Source organism: Ailuropoda melanoleuca, chromosome 6 (genome assembly GCF_002007445.2).
Source record: "Ailuropoda melanoleuca isolate Jingjing chromosome 6, ASM200744v2, whole genome shotgun sequence".
In the NCBI taxonomy this organism is placed as follows: domain Eukaryota; kingdom Metazoa; phylum Chordata; class Mammalia; order Carnivora; family Ursidae; genus Ailuropoda; species Ailuropoda melanoleuca.
Genome location: NC_048223.1, coordinates 58,107,355 through 58,128,937, shown reverse-complemented (window position 1 = coordinate 58,128,937; position 21,583 = coordinate 58,107,355). Strand labels below are relative to the sequence as shown.

The 21,583-nt window shown below is 49.3% G+C and overlaps 1 protein-coding gene across 1 annotated transcript in view; it reads right to left on the bottom strand.

Moving 5' to 3' along the window:
* Positions 1–21,583, bottom strand: part of TARBP1 (TAR (HIV-1) RNA binding protein 1) — an 88,008-nt gene that overhangs the window by 6,914 nt on the left and 59,511 nt on the right. The window contains exons 24-26 of the mRNA XM_034663569.1: positions 13,485–13,571; positions 5,167–5,363; positions 1,452–1,533 (exon numbers count right to left, since the gene is read on the bottom strand). Of these exons, the coding sequence (XP_034519460.1) occupies positions 1,452–1,533; positions 5,167–5,363; positions 13,485–13,571 (366 nt within the window). The remainder of the gene's footprint in view (positions 1–1,451; positions 1,534–5,166; positions 5,364–13,484; positions 13,572–21,583) is intronic.

Genomic DNA, 21,583 nt, shown 5'->3' with positions numbered 1-21,583 from the left:
CAAATCTGGAATCTGAACTTTGTCCTGACTGTATATTAGCTGTGACATCAGACAAATCACTTAGCCTCTCTTGCCTTCAACCTCCTCATTTGTAAAACGAGGATGAAATCAAGTTAAAGTAGCCCATCGAGGTGTGCGTAGACCGCGGTGTGCCTGGGCACGGTCATTGCTCAGTCATTACATAAGCAATCCTCTGGCCTTTTCTTTCCTACTAAACGAAACAGAACCAGAAGGTAAGTCATCAAAGGTGAAAAAGCGCATACAAAACAGAAGCACAAGTAACAGGCAATTTAAAAATGAAATGGGAAACGTGTAACGATGCACACGTCTTCACAATGGTTTCTGGAATGAAGAATGGCTTTCTACACGCTGGTACCACGTGACAGCTGCCACGCAATGCTTACTGAATAGGAACCAAGCACAGTCCAAATGCGCCAAGGCAGTGTTCTCTTGAGCTGTCATGTTACCTCCACGTGCAGCAACGGCTCGTATCGTTAACGGAGGAGAAAATACATAGAAGGGGGGACAGTGAGGGATCAGGGACAGAGATGAAGCAAAGAGGGAAGAAGGGACTTACTCCTGCTGGAGAATGGAACAGAAAGGGCTGACTTAACGCTAGAGACCTATTACGAGTCCTTCAGAAAGGCGCCAAACCAAGCATTCTGGGCGCTGAAGAACACAGAGCATGTTAAAGTAACAGAAATCCTCGTTTCTGCAGTGAAGCCACACAGATGCACAAAAAAGTGCATTAATATTCTGTAGTGAGTATCTCACAATATACAGATTGATATTTTTTCAAAAGGCCTGTTTCTGAGTAACCAACCCCCGGATCGCATATGCACAGCAGCTAAAGTTGCTGTGGAAAGGTCCCAGGCCACATGTTTTAAATTTATTACATTATATCTGAAAAAGGGGGAAAGTGATACAATTCATACAAATCTTAATAATTTATATATTAATTCACATGCTAATTGTAATAAACATGTTTAGGTTCTTAAAGTTATATGCACGCACTCGGCCACGAGGAGGTGGTGTGTCACGCGCTGCACGATCTCGTCACCCAGACTCGAAATGTGGCAGATCTTTTGTTCTTTCATTAACAATGGGCTTCATTACAACAAAATCTCACCTGCACAAATGCTCTCACTCATTTCCTTTTAATGTCAGAACAGATTTGTTTAGAGCTAAATATTCCCCCTTCCAGGGTTTACAAGCCCGACACTGCCTGGGGAACAGAAAGTGACAATGACCAGCCCGTTTCCACTGCTGACAAGTGAAATGCAAGTCATCTGCAGGAAGTAACAAAATTAAACGGAGAACTTCACAACATGAAGGTGATGTTGTAAGGGGAAAAAATTCACCTAATTCTAACCCTCTGAGAACTGTGGCCTAAGGGTGGTGCCAGGATTGAAGACACAGTAAAGAATTTACAAATGACACTCCCCGCTCACCTCCAGACAGTAATCCTGAACTGGGTGAAATGTTGCAAAAAAGAAATGCTCCTGGATGCGTTGCCAATTCTTCTTCGCATTCCTAAGGGTGAAAAATACAGTATGAGGTACGGACAAGTGAGATGACTCTGGTAAAGGCGGGGGGGGGGGCGGTGGAATCAATTAGATAATCAGAAAGCAGTACTGCAGAATTTAGAATGAAGGGAAAACTTTGTGAATTTTTTCCGAAGATTTATATAACCCTTGCCCGATCAACATACTTAAAAACCGACACTGAATTTGACATTTGAAATGCAAGTCAAAGACAAATAACTGTTTCACAGTCTTAACAAATGGTGACTCAACAGAAGCGAGCCCTCCAGCAGATGGGGCAGAGGCCCGCGCTCCGTCAGAGGGAATGGGACGCGGCCGTGGCCACACTGGCACCGATGGGGAAACCACAGGCACAGCCTGCGAGCCATGTGGCTTACATGCTTGGGGAAAAAGAAATCTACGAAGGAACTCCGTAAGAAACCTGGGTTGGAGCCTCACGCCTCCATCCAGCAGTGCACGCTTTTCCTACTCCGAAGATCGACAACACATAGCCCACTGTAGCAGCGTTCCTACACCAAACACATGCAATCCGAGCGGGCTGTAAGGTCCTACCACACCTGCCAAGTTTTAACAGGCAAAGGCGGTAGGCATAAAATTACAGAACGTGACAGGCAGGTTTCAGTTTAAACTCATGATCAACAGCCCAAAAGCGAAGTAGCACTTGCAAGGCGTTCTCCTGCAAGACGGTTCTCCTGTGATGGCCGCTGTCCCATCCTTACCCCTGGGTGCCCCCAGCCTCCGAAGCACTGGGGAGAGAGAAGAGCGCTCCTTCCACCTGCCTTGCTGTCCCCTCGCCGCAGGGGTCTCTGTTCAAGGACGACAGGCTGCGTGTACTCTAGATCCCACTCCCTGAACTGTCCCCTCTCGTTACTGAGCTGCTTCAAAGGGCTGCATGTGTGATTGGACAAAGGAAGCGCCTTCGTTGGCGCGGGGGAGAGAGGAAGGGAACAGCGGGCAGCGGTTGGAGGAAAAGCCACTCACAAGAGAAAGCCCTCTAGTGAGAAGAGGGCCAGGGACGGGGAAGGAGATGGTCTGGCCCTGATCTGACTCTGCGCACTGTTCAGCTTCCTAACCGTGAACCCTTATTTAACACAACTAATGGGACCGAAAGAAAAGAAAAGCCTCCTGTGACAGCACACCCACAACTGCTCCTGCTGCTGCATTTCACAGAGGGGTTTTGGGAGAGAATTCTCTACAACTCGGCTCTACAATTCTCTTCATCGTCTTTTTTTTTTTTTTAAAGATGTGAAATATTTCAAATATTCAAGTAAGGAAATGGACAGCAATGAGCCTATCCCTGCCCTGAACAGATAACATACTGTCCCAAGCACTTCTCACCCTCGCTAGTTTGGTGTCGGTCCCACCAGCGGAAGCTGCTGACACGGCTCTCGCTAAATCCAGTGGGCGCTTTTAGGCTCTCGTTTCACTTCCTCAAACCTGTCCGTTTCTCTGCACCCCCCTCCTCTAACACACGATTTCCTCCCCATTTTCTACTATCTGCCTCTGATGTGTTCTTCCTCCTTTAAAAAATGGTAAAAGCAAACCAGGCAAGGTCGTTCCTCAGTTTTAAACAACTGGCTCACGAGGAGCCGACCCACCTGGACTCCGGCCTGCCCGCGCTCACGCTCTCGGCCGCACCAGCCCGGTTCCTGAGCTCTGAGCACAGCTGCACACCCCTGCCTCGGCACCGTCCAGAAGTCACCGTTCCCCGCTCCTCGTCTGTCTGCTTCCTACCCATTCTTTACAGGGAAACTCACAGATTATGTTACTTAGAAAAGAGTGTGCACTTCCACATCACAATCTACTCTTCCACTGGAGTACGTTCCGCCATTTAAGTTACTTCATTTGTGTGACCGTTTACTTGCTGTCCCGTCCGCCTGACTGGGAGCCACACGAGGCTGGGGCAGCCACCTGGCCTGCCGCTGAGCCCCAGAGCTCGGCCTGCACAAAACGATTGTGCCGAGTATTCGAACAGCAGGGATGGTCTAATGCCAGGGTCCTTTATTTTTACTGGTTATGTCTCCTACCCGGGACTACGAGCTTAAAAAGAAAAAGTTATTTTGTAAAAGGGTGTTTTACTGCTTAATAAAAAAGGAGCTGAACCAACTGTTTTTTTAGAAATCAAAACACAGCTACCAAGGAACTTTGAATAGGACTTACCACCAACTAAAACACTGTAACACCACATACTAAATCATTTCTTCACAGAGCAAACTCTACACTGACAAATGCCTATTAGCATGTACAATATATTCAGTTCCCTTACACTTGCTCCACCGAGGGATTGCAGTGTGCTCACACCCGCCCACCGAGGAGGAACGGGACATTCAGGATTGCCTGGAAAGATCAGGAATTCTAGCTGCTGGAACATACCCGGAAAGGGGGGAATTCTAGGCACTGCTATGTGAACAACTAATTTTAATGACTAGTCTTAGTCGGGACCAGAACTTGAGGTGGCCTTCTACCCACCCAGCCGTGTACAAGAGATCAGAGGCGTCCAGCCCCTTCCTTTGCACTTCTGTCCCTCACCTGTAACCTGTCCCACGTCCCCACCTAACTCTCTTCTCCGGTTTTCTCTGTTGTAGCTCCTGTAATTATATTTTAGTATTTATATTTGCTGAATTGAGGCTCTTCCTCCTGAACCGCACTCAATCACCTAAATGCCTCTTTTCAACCAAAGTGTCAAAAGTAAAAGCAGGCAGAAGGGCCAGAAGGTAGTTTGAGGCCATGGAAGTCCTCCATCCTGGCCCACACGAAGCTTCGTAATGACTCACAGTCTCATTTACACCACTGTTAACTTGATGGTCAAGCTGTATGTTGACCCTGTATGTTACTCGTTTTCCAAACACTATTTCATATGCTTAATACGCTGCTTCCAACCATTATCTGTTTGTTTATAAACACTTGTGAGTGCTTCTGAGCTTCTGAAAGACCTTTTATAGTGGTTAATAGTGCCTGCGTCTCTGAAGGTCATAAAAATCTGGGCATTCCTGGATAGTGATCATCAATGATGATAATAAAAAACTAAAACAACGACAACTCCTTGAGAGCCGGGGAAATCAGTTCAGACACTGGGAGACTCCCGCCCGCCGCTGTGCGGTGGGAGCAGGGCGTGTGGAGAACGCGGAGCCGTGCAGCCCTCCCCTGCTCCGTCCACAGCTCAGCACCTTGTCTGCCTGATGGTGAGCATCTGTGCAGGATTTGGCCTGGGAAATAAAGGCAATCTCTTAGAAAAGGAAAAGAAAAAAGCTTCCATCTTTAATGAGTACAACTGAGGGGTTGAGAGCCTGTCTGAGGCCAGATCATTCACTTCTCAGCACTTCTTTGACAAGAGAGCCCAGTAACAGTCAGCTATATGGAAGACAGATAGAGGTGTGTAAAAGATTATTTATAAAACAAAGGACCAAGGATGAGAAAACAGAGGAAGGTTGAGATGGAGCTGACCACAGTTAGAACCATATGGAAACCACACAGCAAACAGTGCACTGCTCACACTCTGCTCTCCGAGCTCTGCCTCGTCCGAGCACGACGGAATGATGAGACACGGATGAGGCTGAGGCCCCTGGTCATCCCCTCTGTGCGCTCTGCTGGAAGGAAAGTGAAGGGTACGAGCTCTGCTTACCCTGTTCCAGGCATGTTTTCCACCTGGTTGAGACTGGATTCAATAACAGATGTCAAAGCATCAAATTCTTCAACGTGCAGTGTCTTACACATGCTCCAGATCTTCTTAAGAGCGACTAAGGCATACAGTCGGACACTGAAGTTGGGATGGAAGCACTGCTGCAGCGCAATAATAAGGGCTTGCTTCAGAACTGGTTTCTGGAAGGAAAGGGGGGAAATTCTTCACATGTACACATGGACCGTTCCACCAAGTGGACGGAAGATAAAAACGCCACACAGTCCAGCTGTTGTCACTGGCTCTGCATGAGCGGGGCTCCTCCTTCCTTCTCAGACACATTAGGTGCTCGGGCATTAGCAATTTCCTCGAGGAAGAAGGATGCTTGCAGCTCTTCCGTTTCTGTCTACGAGGAGGCCGCAGTCCATATTCCCTGCACGGCAGCGCCTGGTCGAGCGTGGTCAGAGCACCTGCACGCTAACCCCCGGCAACCACAATGTGCTAACAGCTGCCCCCTGGGCTGCAGACGTCAGAAGGGCTCTCTGAGAGCCCCCCTTCTGGTGCACTTCCAAGTGCTTCTAAAGCCGGGACCTCCTGCAGTGCTGTTTTCCTTCTTGTCTTCGTGAACAACTGTTTCCCTCATGATGCTCTTGGACCCGCAGAGCACTGAGGGGTGGCAGGGAAGATTTAAAAAATGGGGAGAAAAATAATACACGTTTAAACTTCCCTGTAGTCTTTGCCTGTGAATTCACAGACTGTTCCATCTTCACAGCCTGCAGATTTCAGGCAGTGACAGTCCCTGACTTCCAAAACACACAGTTCCACAGACAGCGAAAAGCAAAGGAAGTGATACAGATTAATGTGGAAACCAGATGGACTGAAACTTTTAATATAATACCAGGAGCTACCTCAATGCTCGTACCAAATGGCTCGTCTGTAAATGTTTGTGGGGCTGTACCTAGCTCAGAGTCCTACGGCTTCTTCTGACTAAAAACAACTGTGCTCACAGAGACTTTACCAACACGCTGCATGGTTAACAGTGCATGTCCATCTCCCAAAGTTTCTTCGAGAAGGACAAAATACACAGATGTCAGTCCTTCATCCAAAATATGGTCAACATTTATCAAAGCTCGCTGTACTGTCAGCAACACAAGGACGCCAGGGGAGACACAGGAGTATATACACACGTGTAACTGTCACATACTTACGACCACCCCCGCGTGAGGAGCACCTTGAACTAACACCGTGCAAATGCGGAGCAAGGTCAAGGGCAGTAGCTAGTCAGACAGGGCCCAGCAAAAAGGCTACGTGGAGGAAGAACAATTTTTAAGAGGGGCAAGGAAAGCTGAGGGGCATACCAGATGCAGATCTGAGAAAACCACGAAAAGCAGCACAAAGAAAACAGATTAACCTGGCTAGAAGGAAGACAGAAGTGTCAGGGTGGCGAGGGAAAGTGGCAACTTCTGAATGATGCGCCATTAAGTACTTACTTGTATTCTACCAAGACAGGTTAGCCAGGATATCCAAAACACCATGAGAAGAGGATTTAAAATTTAAAAAGAGGGGGTAAAGGGAATATTAACCATTAATTACTAATATTTTACAGTCCTTTACGATGTTATGAGGCACACAGGTGAGAGTACCTAAACGTAAATACTAGCGACAGCATCAGTTACGGACCACAGTTGTCGCTGCTTGTAGTACGCGTGGCTTCACAAGTGGGTCTTACCGCCCACAAGCTACGCGTCAGGGGACCGATGTGAAGACAAGGCAAACCAGTGTCAGTAAACGACGGCCAACCCAAACATGACATGGCTAAAACCGAACTCCTGATTTCTCCCACAACCCTCGGGGTGGGGAAGGGCTCTCACTCCCCGCCCCTCCCCCTGCCCTGATCCGTGCCTGCCGCTGACTTCCAGGCAGGATGAGAGGACTCACCTGCGGCGTGCACCTGCTGTCCCTTGGCCTGGAGAGTCCCTGGAGCTGCGTGTGGCTCGCCTACTCACTGCTTTCAGGTACGTGTTCAGGATCCTATCCTTGGGAAGGTCTCCCCTGAACCCACCTCCTGAAATAGCTGTCCTGCCCCAGATACCCCATCTCTAACCCCTTGTTTCGCATCTTCTTCAAACCCTGTATCACCACCTGGGATGCCTGGGTGGCTCAGTCGGTTTAAGCATCTGGCTTCGGCTCAGGTCATATCTCAGGGTCCTGGGATCAAGTCCCACATCAGGCTCCTTGCTCAGTGGGGAGTCTGCTTCTCCCTCTCCCTGCCACTCCCCCTGCTTGTGCATGCGTGCTCTCTGACAAATAAATACAATCTTAAAAGAAAAAGAAAAACCTGTATCACCACTTGACAGTATAAGGTCTACTTATCATCTCTGCTCACGCCAGAATGACGGTGGAGACGGTTTTGTTCACTGCAGAATTCCTAGGACCAGCAACAACCCACCAGGACCCATAAAAGGCACAGGACAAATACTGGAGGGAGAAGGAGTGATGACTGGTCCAAAGTACCCCTCCAACGGGGCGCGCGGCCAACTACCTGCAATACACACCCCATCCCCAAGGGCAGAGGCTTCTCTCCAAGGAACGAGCGCTTCCTTTCCTCTGAGCGGCTCATACTGCTCTCCCCGCCCTTCTAAACCTTTCCACTGAGGCTTCGGAGCCCTCCTCCCAGCATGGTCTCCAACCCCGCGCTAACCTCTCTCTCCCACCCTCCTAAGTCACAAGAGGGTCTGCACCTGTTCCAGTCCTCAATGTGACATTTAGGTCATCACTTCCCCACCGTCAGAGAAGCAACCATGGGGAATAGGTCTGCCAGAGCCCAGCCCTTGTCAAAGAACCTGTAACTATTCTTTTTTCTAAACTATTCTTTTTTCTAAAACCTTAAAAGCAGGCATTCCAACCTTTTTAAAAGTTATTTGTTTTAGAGAGGGGTGGGGAGGGGCAAAGAAAGACTCACTGCTGAGCATGGACCCTGACACAGAGCTCGATCTCACAACCCTGAGAGCGTGACCTGCGCCAAAATCAAGAGTCGGACGCTCAACCGACTGAGCCACCCAGGCTCCCCCAGGTATTCCAACTTCTGACCTAAAGCCCCTATCCTCAGTCCATCTCCTACCCCACCGTTTCCCTCCTGTACTCTTCACAGAGCTTGTCCCAATCACAGGCTCCTTGCTGCTGGACACTGGATAAAGCCCCTGTCTTTCTTGACCTTTCTCTCCTTGAAAACAGTGCTTCCTATGACCTTTAGGACACCCCATTCTAAACGTCGCCCCTTCGCCCTCGCACGTTCCTTCTCCGTCTCTTCCTTTCCTGTCCCTTGAACGCTGGCGCTGCTCTGGGCTCTTCTGTCGGGCTGCACACACTCCCTGCACTTGCTTTCACGGCTTCAGTCCAGTTACGGCTCCCCAGCCCGCGAGACACGGCACAGCTATTTTCTCCTCTCAACTGAAAGGTTACCGCATTCGCAGCAGACTCGCACGCCACTGTAGGAAATCACAGAGGTCCCCTGTGCCCCAGCCTGCTTTGTCCAGTGTCCCCTCCTGCTAACATTTGGTAGATCCTGGCACAGCATCCCAACCGGGACACGGTCACGGACACAACCCACTGATGCAATCTGGATTTCCCGATTCCTTGTCCTCGGTTGTGCGTGAGGTGTGTTTGTATTCAGTTCTAGACCGTTTATCACACGTGTGGGTTCACAGAGCCAGCTTCGCCATCACGAAGCTGAACAGTTCCAACACCCAAGGCCCCTCCTGTTGTCCTTTTATAACCACCCCGCCTGCCCACGCTCCTCTCCCCACAGCCACTTTTTATACAACCGGCAGTGCTGTGAAAAATACTTGAATCTTAACCTGTGAGAGGTTAGCTGCGGACATGGAATCTCGTGGCTAGTTGGACAGAAATGGATCTTTACCACAGAATCACTGGAAGCACTGAAGAGAAGGGCTCTCGGCTCGCAGCTGAGCGACCGGGAGATACACCGCGGAGCCAGGCGACCGCGGTGCAGACCCTCCACCACGCGGGCCTGCCGTGACCCGCACGAGCAGAGCAATGAGCCGGGCCGCCAGACCCCAGCCGACACCATCCCAGAGGAAACAAAAGCCCCCACGACTCGGCTTGTCAGCAGAGGCCCGCTTCCAAATCCCAGGCAAATGCGGACGACCTGAACCCCTGGCTACTCGAGGTTTTCAGAATAGAGATTTTTGTGTTCTGGGCTCGGCAGAAAGGTGTGGTGAAGCCTGACCCACAGCTCCCGGATCTTCAGCAGGGGCACCAGAGCACCCCAGTTCACCCACAGTCCCTCCACGCCCCCGAGCGACACTGACGGTAGTGTGCATCGATCCTCCACACCTCCCCTTGAGGTATCAGGGTCGTGGTCCCTGAGCTGATGACCACTTTCAAGTCGTAGTTCCTATGTGGACCTCTTCCTGAGCCCCAGAGCTCTACATGAACCTGCTGCCTCCCATGCCCCTGGGGTTCGCATGGGTGACAAACCCACAATTCCATGTACTCCTCACCATCCCCTCGGTCTGTTCTTCCTGCTGCGGTGAAAACTGCCACCCACCCTGGAGGCCCAGGTCACTTCCCTGCTTCCCACCACCAAAGCCATCCACCAAGCCCTGGCGGTCCTTGCTAGCCCACACCTGTCACACCCCTCCATCTGCCACCTCCCCGCCACGCCACAGTGCAGCTCGTGAAAGCACGAAGATCCCTGCAGTAGCTTCCCAACAGTTTCCAGTTTCGCCCCCGTGACTAAACCAATCCTACACACTGCACTCACAACACCCAAGTCTGACCACGTCGCCCTTCTGCTTACAATTCGGCAGCATCTCCCCCGTGCCCTCGGGATAAAGTCCAAATTCCTCACACACAGAGCATTTATTCTATGTCCACACCACTGTGGGGCTACTTGTCCAGGTTCACACACCAAGTAGGAGGTGGCGCTAAGATCCGACCCCAGGTCTCCTGGCGCTGGGGCTTGTGACTCACGTTCTGTGCTAATAAGCTCCTTGACCTGCTTCACAAAGGCCCTGCTGCACTGGGCTCTGCCCGCTCTGCGGCCTCCCACCAGGTCTCCAGCATCTTCCCAGTCTCAACTGTGCCACGCATCTCTGCATTAGCCTGCTCCCCTGCCCTGTCCTGTAGGTCTCTGCGCTGAACTGGAAGTCCTCCCTGTGGGCCGAGATTTGGAGGTCACACTGGTGCCCCCACGGCCTTCTGCACTTCCCCCACCACACGCCCCCAGACAGAGCTGCGTCCTGCTTCCCTGATTGCCAGGGTCCACAGCAGTGCTTTGTTACAGGAAGCACTAAGATCTTGAATGAATGACACAGAAACCCTGATCCCAAAATCTGATGGGCACAGAGGACGAAAGATGATTCTGAGAGGTGAGAAAGTAACTTCTGTGTTATTTAATCCTTACACAGATCCCGAGAGGGGGGTAGCACCACGTCCAGTTTACATCAGAGGAAAACCGGAGGAATCAAATCCAAACGCCTACCTTCCTTCAAATTTCTTGCCGCTCTCCTATAACCTTAATCCTCACTCCATGCTTTACTCAGACTGCCTTAGTCTTTACTAACGTCCGTGTCCTGTTCCTACTTCATCCAGGACACATTTCCTCTAGTTCTCATGTCCCCTTACTCTCCTCTTGGCTGTGACAGTTTCTCAGCCTTTGTTCGTTTTTGGTGACCTGTTAGTTTGAGGAGCGGAGGTCAGGTCAGCTGGGATCTGGGTGATGTTTTTCTTGTGACTAGACTGGGGTTACGGTGTTGAGGAAGGAAACCACAGAGGCCATTTCCATCACATGCTATCAAGGGCACAGACTGGTATGACTTATCGCTGTCACGGGCGCCCCTTCCATACTCTGCTCTGTGGAAGGACGTCACAGCAGCCCACACTTAAGGACTGGTTGGTTATGCGTCCCCTCCTTCCAGTCAGAGTATCCACATAAATTATTTGGAATTCTGCCCAGGAGGTTTGTTGTCTTTCCCATTGGTTTATTCAATCATTCACTTATATCAGTATAAGCTCATGGGTATTTATTTTGTTGGGTTGTGATCCAATATTACTGTATTGTGTTGCTTGTTTCAGCTTTAGCCACTGGGAGGTCTCTCAGTGGCTCCTGTGTCCCTCGGAAGATCTGCCCCACGTCCCCGTGTGTGTAAAGCACTTCTTTATTCTATATACCTTGTGTTAGTTTCTGCCCCAGTTCTAGAATCAGCTGTTTCTCCAAGAAGCCCTGGTTCCTTTTATGAGAGAATGGTATTAGAAACCAAGATCTGGGAGCTAGGTATAGATTACTTGTAAGTGCAAAGAAAAAACAATCCAGGATAATCCTCAACAGGGAATACAGTCCTTTTATGAACCTTATCCTCAGATATACTGGAACTGCCTGTGACCACTGGCCTTGGCCAAGACTGAGATACACACTGTTTGGGACTGAACACCAGTAATGACATCTCCTATTTGCTGACGAGGTTTGGACACACTGAACAAGATGACAGGACAATACACAACCATGAGCACACTAAAGAAGGGCGTTTTCCCCTCTGCTTTCAATCTCCATAGAACATTTAGCGTTCCGCCCTCTGTCCTGTTTGGCGGTAGTTTTGAATCTTTCTCTGACAGACCTATACAGGTGCATATATTTCCATACTTTGAGGAAAATGGAAAGTCTTGAGTGACTGTCTCCAAGAAGTCTTTAAATAGAAACATATTTGTCAGGTAACAACAGATTTTGCAGCAGACAATGTGAAGGACGTGGGCACAGACTAACAAAGTACACTAGTCTGCTCTCTGCTGTAGATATCTCCATTTAGATCTTTTCTCAGAAGATACTGACATTGAGATTCTTCTATTCCACTAATCAGCATTCCTTCTTTTGAATGCTTTGAAAATAAAAAATAAATCTAAAATATGTTATATACAGTGAGTATAAACAGGGCTGAATGGGAAAATAACCTGTTATCGGGGTGCCTGGGTGGCTCAGTCAGTTAAGAGTCTGACTCTTGATTTTGGCTCAGGTCATGATCTCAGGGTCATGGGATCAGCCCCACATTGGTCTCCGCGCCAAGTGTGGAGCCTGCTTGGGATTCTCTCTCTCCCCCATACTCCCAGCCCATGTTCGCTCGCTCTCTCCAATAACTAACTAACTACCTGTTATTTATTCCAGATCTAGTAGAAGCATCTTCTAAGACGAATTCATTTTCAGAACTTGTCTGAGCGGTTCTTGAGCTATTTCAGCCACCCTGATGACAGTTCCTTGTCTACCTTGCCTCTCTTGGTAGATGGCAAGCAAATCTCTTTCCTGCACATATTTAAGATAGGAAGGTAACACGTGATGTTACCTGATGCTAGAGCTTGCCTGATTTCAGCAGAAGCTGTGAACACAAGTTTTCAGGGAGCTGTAACTCACACACTGCCATCTGGCTGACAGACGCTGGAAGGCACCCCGCAATTTCAAGTTCTGAGGATTTCAGGAGCCAAATTGTGGTGGGGAAAAAGATCTTGGTCTTAGAATTCATGAAATAGCTTAACAACTAAATTTGATTATTACCACTGTTTAAAGACAATAACACTTGGAGAAAATTCTAGGAAACCTCTTCTCCCCTGTGTTTTTCTTTTACTTTCACCACCAAACAACGCTTCTTATTCTATGCATTTAGGTTTCTCCCAGAGTTCACAGCTCAGAGCACTCTTCCCTGTAAACTCAGTAATGAAGAATCTTCCTCTCAATCTCACTGGCAGGTTTTCCTGAATTCTTAACTGCTTTGCCAAAGTGATTAACCAGAATTAGCTACGATCTCTACTTTGTGGGGTAAACCACTAGGGAGTCTGCTCGAAGCTGGAGAAAGACGAGAGAACTGGCCTCACACTCCGAACAATGACCCACAGCACATCAGCCTTCAATTACCCAACAGCTCTTAATACTCAGACTGGAAGCGTCTTTGCACGAGCACATGTTCAATAACCACATCAGTCAAGGAACAGTTAAGTGCAATAAAGGAAGTCTTACTTAAATCATCTTACATAAATACTTGTATAAAGTTAAGAATCTCTCACTAGACATCGCCCATCAGTCTGTGTACAGATTTTGGATGTGCTCAGGCATACGTACCTCGGTGCGTACGTGTGCACGCACGTGACACCCGCCTGTGGATATGTGTCTAAGTACGTGTGCACAGTAGGTGAGTAGTGGGAGGGAAGAGGAGAAGTGGCAAAAATCACAGGAAATACTCTACATTTTAAAAAAAATTAGTACAAATACATACAATTCCATTTTGTAGATTTAAACTCTTCTTGCCATTTAAACTCACCTTTTCGGGAATATTTTGAGTGATGATGTCCAAATGTGACAAAACGGATAAAAATGTACAAATGCTTGTTTTAAGGTTTTCTTCACCCTGAAAAAAAAGACAAATTAAACAGTCACTCAAGGCCTATTGTGACGCTGTGGGGCCCAGGATGGAAGACACAGGAGGGAAGTCACTTCCTGCAGCCAAACACCAACACAACACCCAGCACACACCACAAGGTGGGATGAATTTAACTGTGGAGTAAGTGGTACAGGAGACGGGGCACTCACCTCGGAAGAGGCACGGGCAGCCCAGGGGAGCAGGAAGGAAAGAGAACAGGTGAAAAGGGAGTAAGAAGAACAAGTCTGAGTTGACGGGAAAACAGCGACAGGCTCCAAAGTTAGGACCTTGCAGACGACTTTAGAGCCAAGGACGGAAAGCCATGTAAGTGTTCAACTGGGATGCAGAAACCTTCCCAGTTACAGGGATTTGGAAGGACACATCATTCTAATGATAATAAACTGACGGACCCCAGATAGGAAAGATTACAGACACTAATGTCCAGAAACTGCTCCGAAGGCAGATCAGATGATTTATTCAGCTACTGAATGTCTTCTACATGCCAGAAATTGGGGAAAACAGAATTAGATAAGGTTCCTGCTCTCAAGGAGCTTAGTCCAATGGGTTGGAAGGACAAAAATCACACAAAAAATTAAAATTCCAATTATAACAAGCACTATTTACATGCTAAAAAACCTCTAATAAGGGGATCCAAATCATTCTTCCTTTAAGAAATGACACAAAGGACATGTGGACTGAGATCTAAAGGAAGAGAGCTCTGTAGATGAAGAGGAAAAAGGCCATTTCAGGTAGAAGGCACAGCATGTGCAAATGGCCTGAGAGCCAGAGGGCATGTGAGGAATGTGAAGGCTCAGAAAAGGTCAGAGTGCCGCTGTGGCATCTGTGCCTCCCGGGGCCCCGGCTTCCCCGTGCTCATGCCCTCATGCAGGCCCCTCCCACTGCACGAAACCAGGTCTCGCCATCTGCTTCGGCCCGTGAGACATGAGCAAGCAGGATGCGACCAGACGCTGGGGAAACACATGCACACCAGACATGTCGTCCTGAGCTGCTCATCCTGAGCCACCCAGACAGAGGTCCAGCCGCTCTGCCAGCCACATGCAGACAGAGCCAGGCCACCACAGCTCCTCCCCCGACTGCAGCCGAGGTAACCAACATGGAAACCGCAGCCCCAGCAGGCACCACGTGGAGCAGAACCGCCCGGCCGGGCCCACACAACCTAGAAACATGAAAAACATTAGAACACCGTTTCCTGACTCATGGGTTCTGGACTGTTCTAGCAATAGAAAGCAGAGCCTGTGGGTAGGATGAACATGCTGATGGGGAACATGGCGCAGAGGGGCTGGAGAGGGAGGACGGCGCGCCATCACCTACGACCTGCAGGCCGTTCTGAAGACTCCTGGTCTTTATTCTGAGAGCAACGTTTGAGGCAAGCAGATAACCTGACCACATTTTCATTCTGAAAACCCCGCTCTGGCTTCCACGTGGAGAATGGACTGAGGCGAAAGTGAGGGTGGATGCTGGCGGCCCAAGAGGGAAGCCCTGCAAGTGGGTGGCAGAGGCTCGACCAAGACAGACGGCAGAGGCAGGACAGAGTAACTGAGGAACCCTGGGACGCAGGGTCCGCAGGAGCTGGTCACGAGTCATGTGAAGCACGGAAAGCATCAAGGTGTCTGGTGCGTGAGACTGTAAGGAAGACGGTACTGTTCACCACGGGCGGGTAGACCATGTCTGGGGAAACAAGAAGGCACTTGGTGTTAGACGTCCGCGTTCTGGATGGTCTACAAACATTCAAGGAGAAGGCCTGGAGCAGGGCTGGCCAGCTTCTTCTGGAAAGGACCGAACAGTAACTGCGCGTGGCTCTACAAGCCGTACAGGCTCCGCGGTAACCACTAAGCGCTGTCCTGAGGCACAAACAGGGCCACACACAGCACGGAAGCAAGCGGGCAAGGCTGCACTTAAACCACGGGGCCCAGCTTTGCTGTAGTTTGCCGGCTCTTGATGTAGCACGTGGGGGAAGATGTCTGGAACAGAAATAGCAATCAGTGAGCCAGTGCCTCAGAGAAGTGAGTCCTGACTATACAACGAGGAGAAGTGGAGGGCGCCAGAGGCCTTGCCTTGAGAAGCACTGACACCTACTAGCTGCTGGGGAAGGACAAGGCTGGAAAGGACACAGAAAAGAGGGAACAGAGGGACAAGAAGAACCCGGAGAGCGTGTCGCTGAACCGAGACCAAGGAGGCAATGGAGAGCACGGATGGGCCGAGAGAAGACAGCAGGCTGACGGCAGACTCCGGAGCGTGTCCTCCGTGAAGTGACAGGGCTGGACCGCTGGGTGGGTGGGAGGATGCGGAAAACCTCCCTGCAGGAGGTCTGACTATGACGCGGGACACAGGGCAGGGGTGGGACATGCAGTGCAAACACCCATCAACAGCGCAGGAGACGTGAGCACATGGAAAGCAACGGAAACACTGGTGAAGGAGGAGACACGGGGTCCAGAAGACAAATGAAAGCACAAGGCTCCTAAGAAAGCAGGACGAGGAGCCAGAGAACAGGCAGAAGAATGCTCTTCAACAGAAGACCCAGGGCCTCCGTGATACAAGACGGGAAAAGTCTCGGACGGATACGGACACAGGCAGATGATGTATGACGGTCGTGGAGACAGTAAAGGTGTTCCTCTGTGAGGACTTCTGTTTTCCTTAAAAAATAAAAGTTGAGGTCATCTGCTTCCAATGAAGGGTGAAATGGGTGCAGTGAATGTTTGCCGTCTTTTGGGTAATTATCCTGAATCCCCTTCCAAGTTCAGGGAATTCTCCCACCTTAGAGGTCTGCGGGAAGCTGAAGATGCCAGGTGCGTTCCTTTTCCCAGCCTCTTTGCAGCTGAAGAGAAGGCGCCGACACTTAGATCCAGAGGCATCTACCCTGAATCGCAAACTCTTAACCCAGAGAGGCAAAGCCCCCGGGGATGGCAGGTGTACTGTGGGTTAAGGTGGTGCCCCCCCACCCCCCGTGGGGTAAGGCAGCATCCCCACTGGACCAGCTCCATGGCAGGGCTGTCGCTGCAGCTCTGGGAGCCGCTGAACCTCCCTTGTTCTTGTTTTCCAAGCCTGATTCTGTAGCTCTCTGGGCATTCTGCACATGTCCTAATTCCGTGCTCCTCCTCCTTGCTTGTTTCAAGAATCCCGTTCTGATTCAATCAAAAGTTGTCTTATTTGCTTACAAGGAATACCCCCGACTGGTGTGCACACAAAGAGATCTGAAGACAATACACAAGGTCTGAAAGCTCTTTAGGAAGAGAGAGAGACTGAGCAAAGTAGAAAAACTTCACAGAAGAGCCGGCATTACTGGGGTCATGGGCGAGTCAGGACGTCTTAGAAGGACACCAGAGCTGACCTGCCGTTCCCGAGACTTTCTGAGGCGGCACTCCCCCGCCGGAAAGCAGACAACACAGACGACTGAATGAAGCAACAGATAGGAGAAGGAACTCAAGGGAAAATGACAGAGTATTTTTCTTAATTCTGCGGACATGAGGAGGGGAAGGGGAAGCCAGGTGAGGAATCTTGGAACACTGAAAAAGAACACAGCTCTGGGAGTGACACAGATGTTTCAATTAAACCTTTGTCATTTCTTACTGGTGTGACCATCGCTTCCTCTCTCTGAACGTTAGCATCTTCATAAGTAAATAAAAAAACAAAAACCGCCCGACCTAGCCTTCAGGATTACTGTGAGGCTGCCGGAGCCACTGCCTTATGGGACGGCCAGGTTTCAAGTGAGGAGCCTGGGAGAAAGGATGATAGGAAGGAGCAGCATCTGGGCAAGACACTGTCCTCGGTTCAGCTGCGTGGTCATGTGAGAGCCTGGCAGGGGGCCAGCGGGGGTTCCCGAAGCAAGGGGAGTGCAGAAAGAGAGGCACCAGGGCTACCTGATTCGTGATTTCATACTGACAGAGATGTGAGTTTATTCCAACAATATAGACAGGGGCATTCCTGTATATATGTCTTCTCTTTTTCATTAAAATTTTTCTTACTTGAGTACAGCTGACACATAAAGGTTGCGTTAGTTTTAGGGACCATAGTTTGTGGTGATGCAACAAGTTTATAGGTTATACTTTGCTCACCACGAGTGTAGGATGATTCTTTGGATAAAACCCAGCGTGAGGGCTAGGAGAAGGAAAGGGAACACGTGAGAAGGATGGGGAAGCATCGACCTGATGGGGAGAGGCCATGAAGCGCACCCCACAGCGTGCATCGCGTCAGCTGCCAGCATGAAACGTCAGGAAGACCAGGAAAAAGGCGCGTGTAGCTGCGATGAAATCCTCACCATCGCTGACCACAGTGGTTTAAGAAAAGCGCAAGAGTAAGGCAAAGATCACTCATCTCAAAGTTTAATACGGGCACACCTCGGAAATATGGCACGCTTGGTTCTGGGCCGTCCCAACAGCGAGTATCAAAAGTGAGTCAAACAAAGGAATTGTTGAAAGGAAAAACAAAGCTGGTGGCACCACGTTGCCGGATTTCAGGCTATACTACAAAGCTGTGATCACAAAGACAGCATGGTACTGGCACAAAAACACACACACAGACCAATGGAACAGAATAAGAGAATCCAAAAATGGACCGTCGGCTCTTTGGGCAACTAATCTTTGATAAAGCAGGAAAACACATCCAGTGGAAAAAAGACAGTCTCTTCAATAAATGGTGCTGGGANTAAATGGTGCTGGGAAAACTGGACAGCTACATCCAAAAGAATGAAACTTGACCACTCTCTCACACCATACACAAAGATAAACTCCAAATGGATGGAAGACCTCGATGTGAGACAGGAATCCATCAAAATCATACAGGAGAACATAGGCTGCAACCTCTCTGACATCGGCCACAGCAACTTTTTTCGTGACACATCTCCAAAGGCAAGAGGAGAAACAAAAGAAAAAATGAACTGTGGANGTGTGGGTATGGCCTGAGAGGGTGAGAGAAATCCTGAGAGGCGCATCAGTGCTCCTGTGTTTTTTTTTTTTAAAGATTTTATTTATTTATTTGACAGAGATAGAGACAGCCAGCGAGAAAGGGAACACAAGCAGGGGGAGTGGGAGAGGAAGAAGCAGCCTCCCAGCAGAGGAGCCTGATGTGGGGCTCGATCCCATAACGCCAGGATCACGCCCTGAGCCGAAGGCAGAGGCTTAACCGCTGTGCCACCCAGGCGCCCCAGTGCTCCTGTGTTTTGAAAAAGGAGTGAATCGGGTCGAGCGTAATCGTAAATGTCAGCAGGTCACACCCACTTTTGGTCTCTAGCTTCTTTCTGCTTCTTAACGCTGTGTGCCCATGAGCCTGTCGTGTATGCATGGTAGATAGAGTCAGGTCACAGCAGGCAGCTTAAAACCCTAGAAGTAAAAAATACGGCTCTTTCTTCATCAAACATGTATTTTAAAGGATGCTCAAAGTTCCAGATGGGAATTAGGGAAAGTGAGAGAAAATGTTTCTGAAATTTGAAGTTACGCTGGGCCTGCACACATGCGTGCAACTTCCCAGCGTGGGGGGGGGCAGCCATTTTTGGAAGAAAGTAACAATAACACGTCTTTGCAACGCCACAGTGCAGCTCTGAGTATCAGATTAACGGAGATTTGTAAACCCTGTTTCTGAAAAAGTACAGTGTGTTCTTGGCTCTTGTGGGCAGAGGAATGCCAGTAGGAAGGCTGAAGTCCGGTTCTTGATGGACTTCCGCCGTGGCTCTGGACATCTTTTCTAGGTTAAATTGCATTTTTAAGAAATCACTCTGCAGAGTAATATTGACTCAATAGACCTCTGGGGGCCACGGTTTTAATGCTGGAGTATGGCAGTCTTGAACAAATCTACCCATTGGCCAAAGCAACAAGCCAGATGAAGGCTCAATACAGCCGCCTCAGCCAGAGGAACAATGGAATTTGGCAAATTAAAAAAAAGAAGGCAGGTATTGTTCATGTAAAGGGAGCAGGAGGTGCTCCCTTTTTATGGGAGATCACAGAGTCATGATTGGTGATCTCTTTCTATAAGGTGATGATGCAGTAATTCAATGATGTTCTTAGAGCTTCCAGTAAATTTCCACCATTTCAAATCCTATGGAGGCCATTAAATCAAGGCTGACTTGGACATGAATATTTCACTTCTACAGAAACATATAAATGGGATCAGATGGTCAAGGTAGTTCGGGTAAGTGGCAACTATTAATTTTATTGAAAAGACCTCCCTCAATTGATGTTCTTGGCTTGAAAGGCTAGCCCCTCTCTAAAGGGTTAACTGGTGTCCCATTAATGGAAACACTATCACGAGACAAAGTAATATAGTTTAATGCACCCTGCTTTGAATTCAGAGTTCATGCATAGTCTAGACTAAAGGCCAAACAAATTTACAGCACTTCATGCATTTCTATGGAGGAACATTTTTCCTGAAGGATATGTAAATATTGCACTAATCAGAGGTTCTGGAATTCCAAATGCCATAAAAGGTTATGACCTGAAGCCCTGCTAATATATGAGTGAGGGCGTAGACTGAATCCTTTTGAATGACAGCTAACATGGGGTGTTTTGCATGAAAAATAACCTATAATAAATGACCTCTGCTTTTTTCTCTTCAAATCCGTGACAGTAATGAACGGGAAGTGGGGGGGGGGGCTCCTGCACTTGCAGCCTTATTTACACCTAAACAGACGAGAGCTTGCCTTGGTGTTGGCTTCCGTTCTGGAAGACGGAGGAGTAAAAGACTTATCGCAGAGACCCGTCTTTCCTTTTTCACGTTCGGGCTTCCCACCGGGCTCCAAGTAAAAGAGAGAGACATACCAACACGTGCAAAGTTGTTAAAAGGAGTGTTTCATTTCCTAAAGAATCCGTTCCGTTAGAGGGTGTGTATGGAATCTCTTGGAATGCTGATGAAACCCTTCTCGCTCAGAGAGCCCGTGACCTTTAGCCTGTCAGATCTGTGTCTCTCGCAGGGGATGGGGATGTTTAACAGCTCGGAATCCCTGCCAAGAGATTGTATTTTCTTTGGGGCTGCTTTCACATGCACAGAAAGTTCTGTGATTTTCCCAGATTCCAGATGGACCAAAAAAGCAACATATCGCCTTAAATATTGGAGACCTCCCCCCTCCTTCTCCTATAGTGTGAGAGTGTCTTTCCCGATTACGTCCTTTAAAGCCAGAAGCCCGGCCTGGGTTAGTGAAGGGTCGCTCCTGTTTGCCTGTTGTGGCTCCAAACCTCCGACCAGAGCTTTGTCCGGTCGTCCTGGATTGAAGTCGGTGACCCTGCCACGTGCTGATTCTCGGTCCCAGGTTTTGGAGGAAATACCTCACAGTGTCAGGCCCAATGTTTCTTTACAAGATTAAAATCAGACTCCTCCCAATTCTGTCCCTTCGAATTTTATTTCAAGGTTTCTCTCCAGATCTAGTGTTTGTACGAGGTCAGTTTTCTCGGCCGTTTGGCTCCATGTTCCCATCCTCCCGCACGAGTGCCTCCCTTGGCTGCGGCGCCCCTGGGATGGACCCAGCTCTGCCCCCAGCTCTGCCGTCTTTCTCGTCTGGAGCGTGATCTGTCTGCACACTTCTCCGCTGTACTCGGCGTGTTCGCTTTGAGCTGCTCTTGTACTTGTTACAATGTTCCCGCTGCAAATTACACGGCCGTCTTCTATGTGTTTAGGAAAACACGGTGCAGGGCTTTCCTTGCCTGAAACGTCCCCTCCAGGCACAGGCTCTGTGAGTCGGATGGCAAGAGACTGCGTCAGAGCTGGCAGTGATGGGTGCTGGGGCTCGGGTGGTGGCGAGAGGTCTTTGGATCTGGATTTCAACCAGGCCCGAAGATCTGGCCAAGGGGCAGGAAGGGCTGGAGGACAGGGGGGAGAAGATCCCCTGGGTCGCACGTCTGGGGTGGGACACTTGCCTTCTCAGAGTCCCTTCCTGTCCTAGAGCCTGTGAGCACCATTCAGGCCAGTGCCGTCTGTTCCCTGCCTCTCGTGGGTGACCTGCTCGCCCCTGCCTGTGACCACCTAGAGCCACCTCGTTACCTCGCCAGCCCACTGCT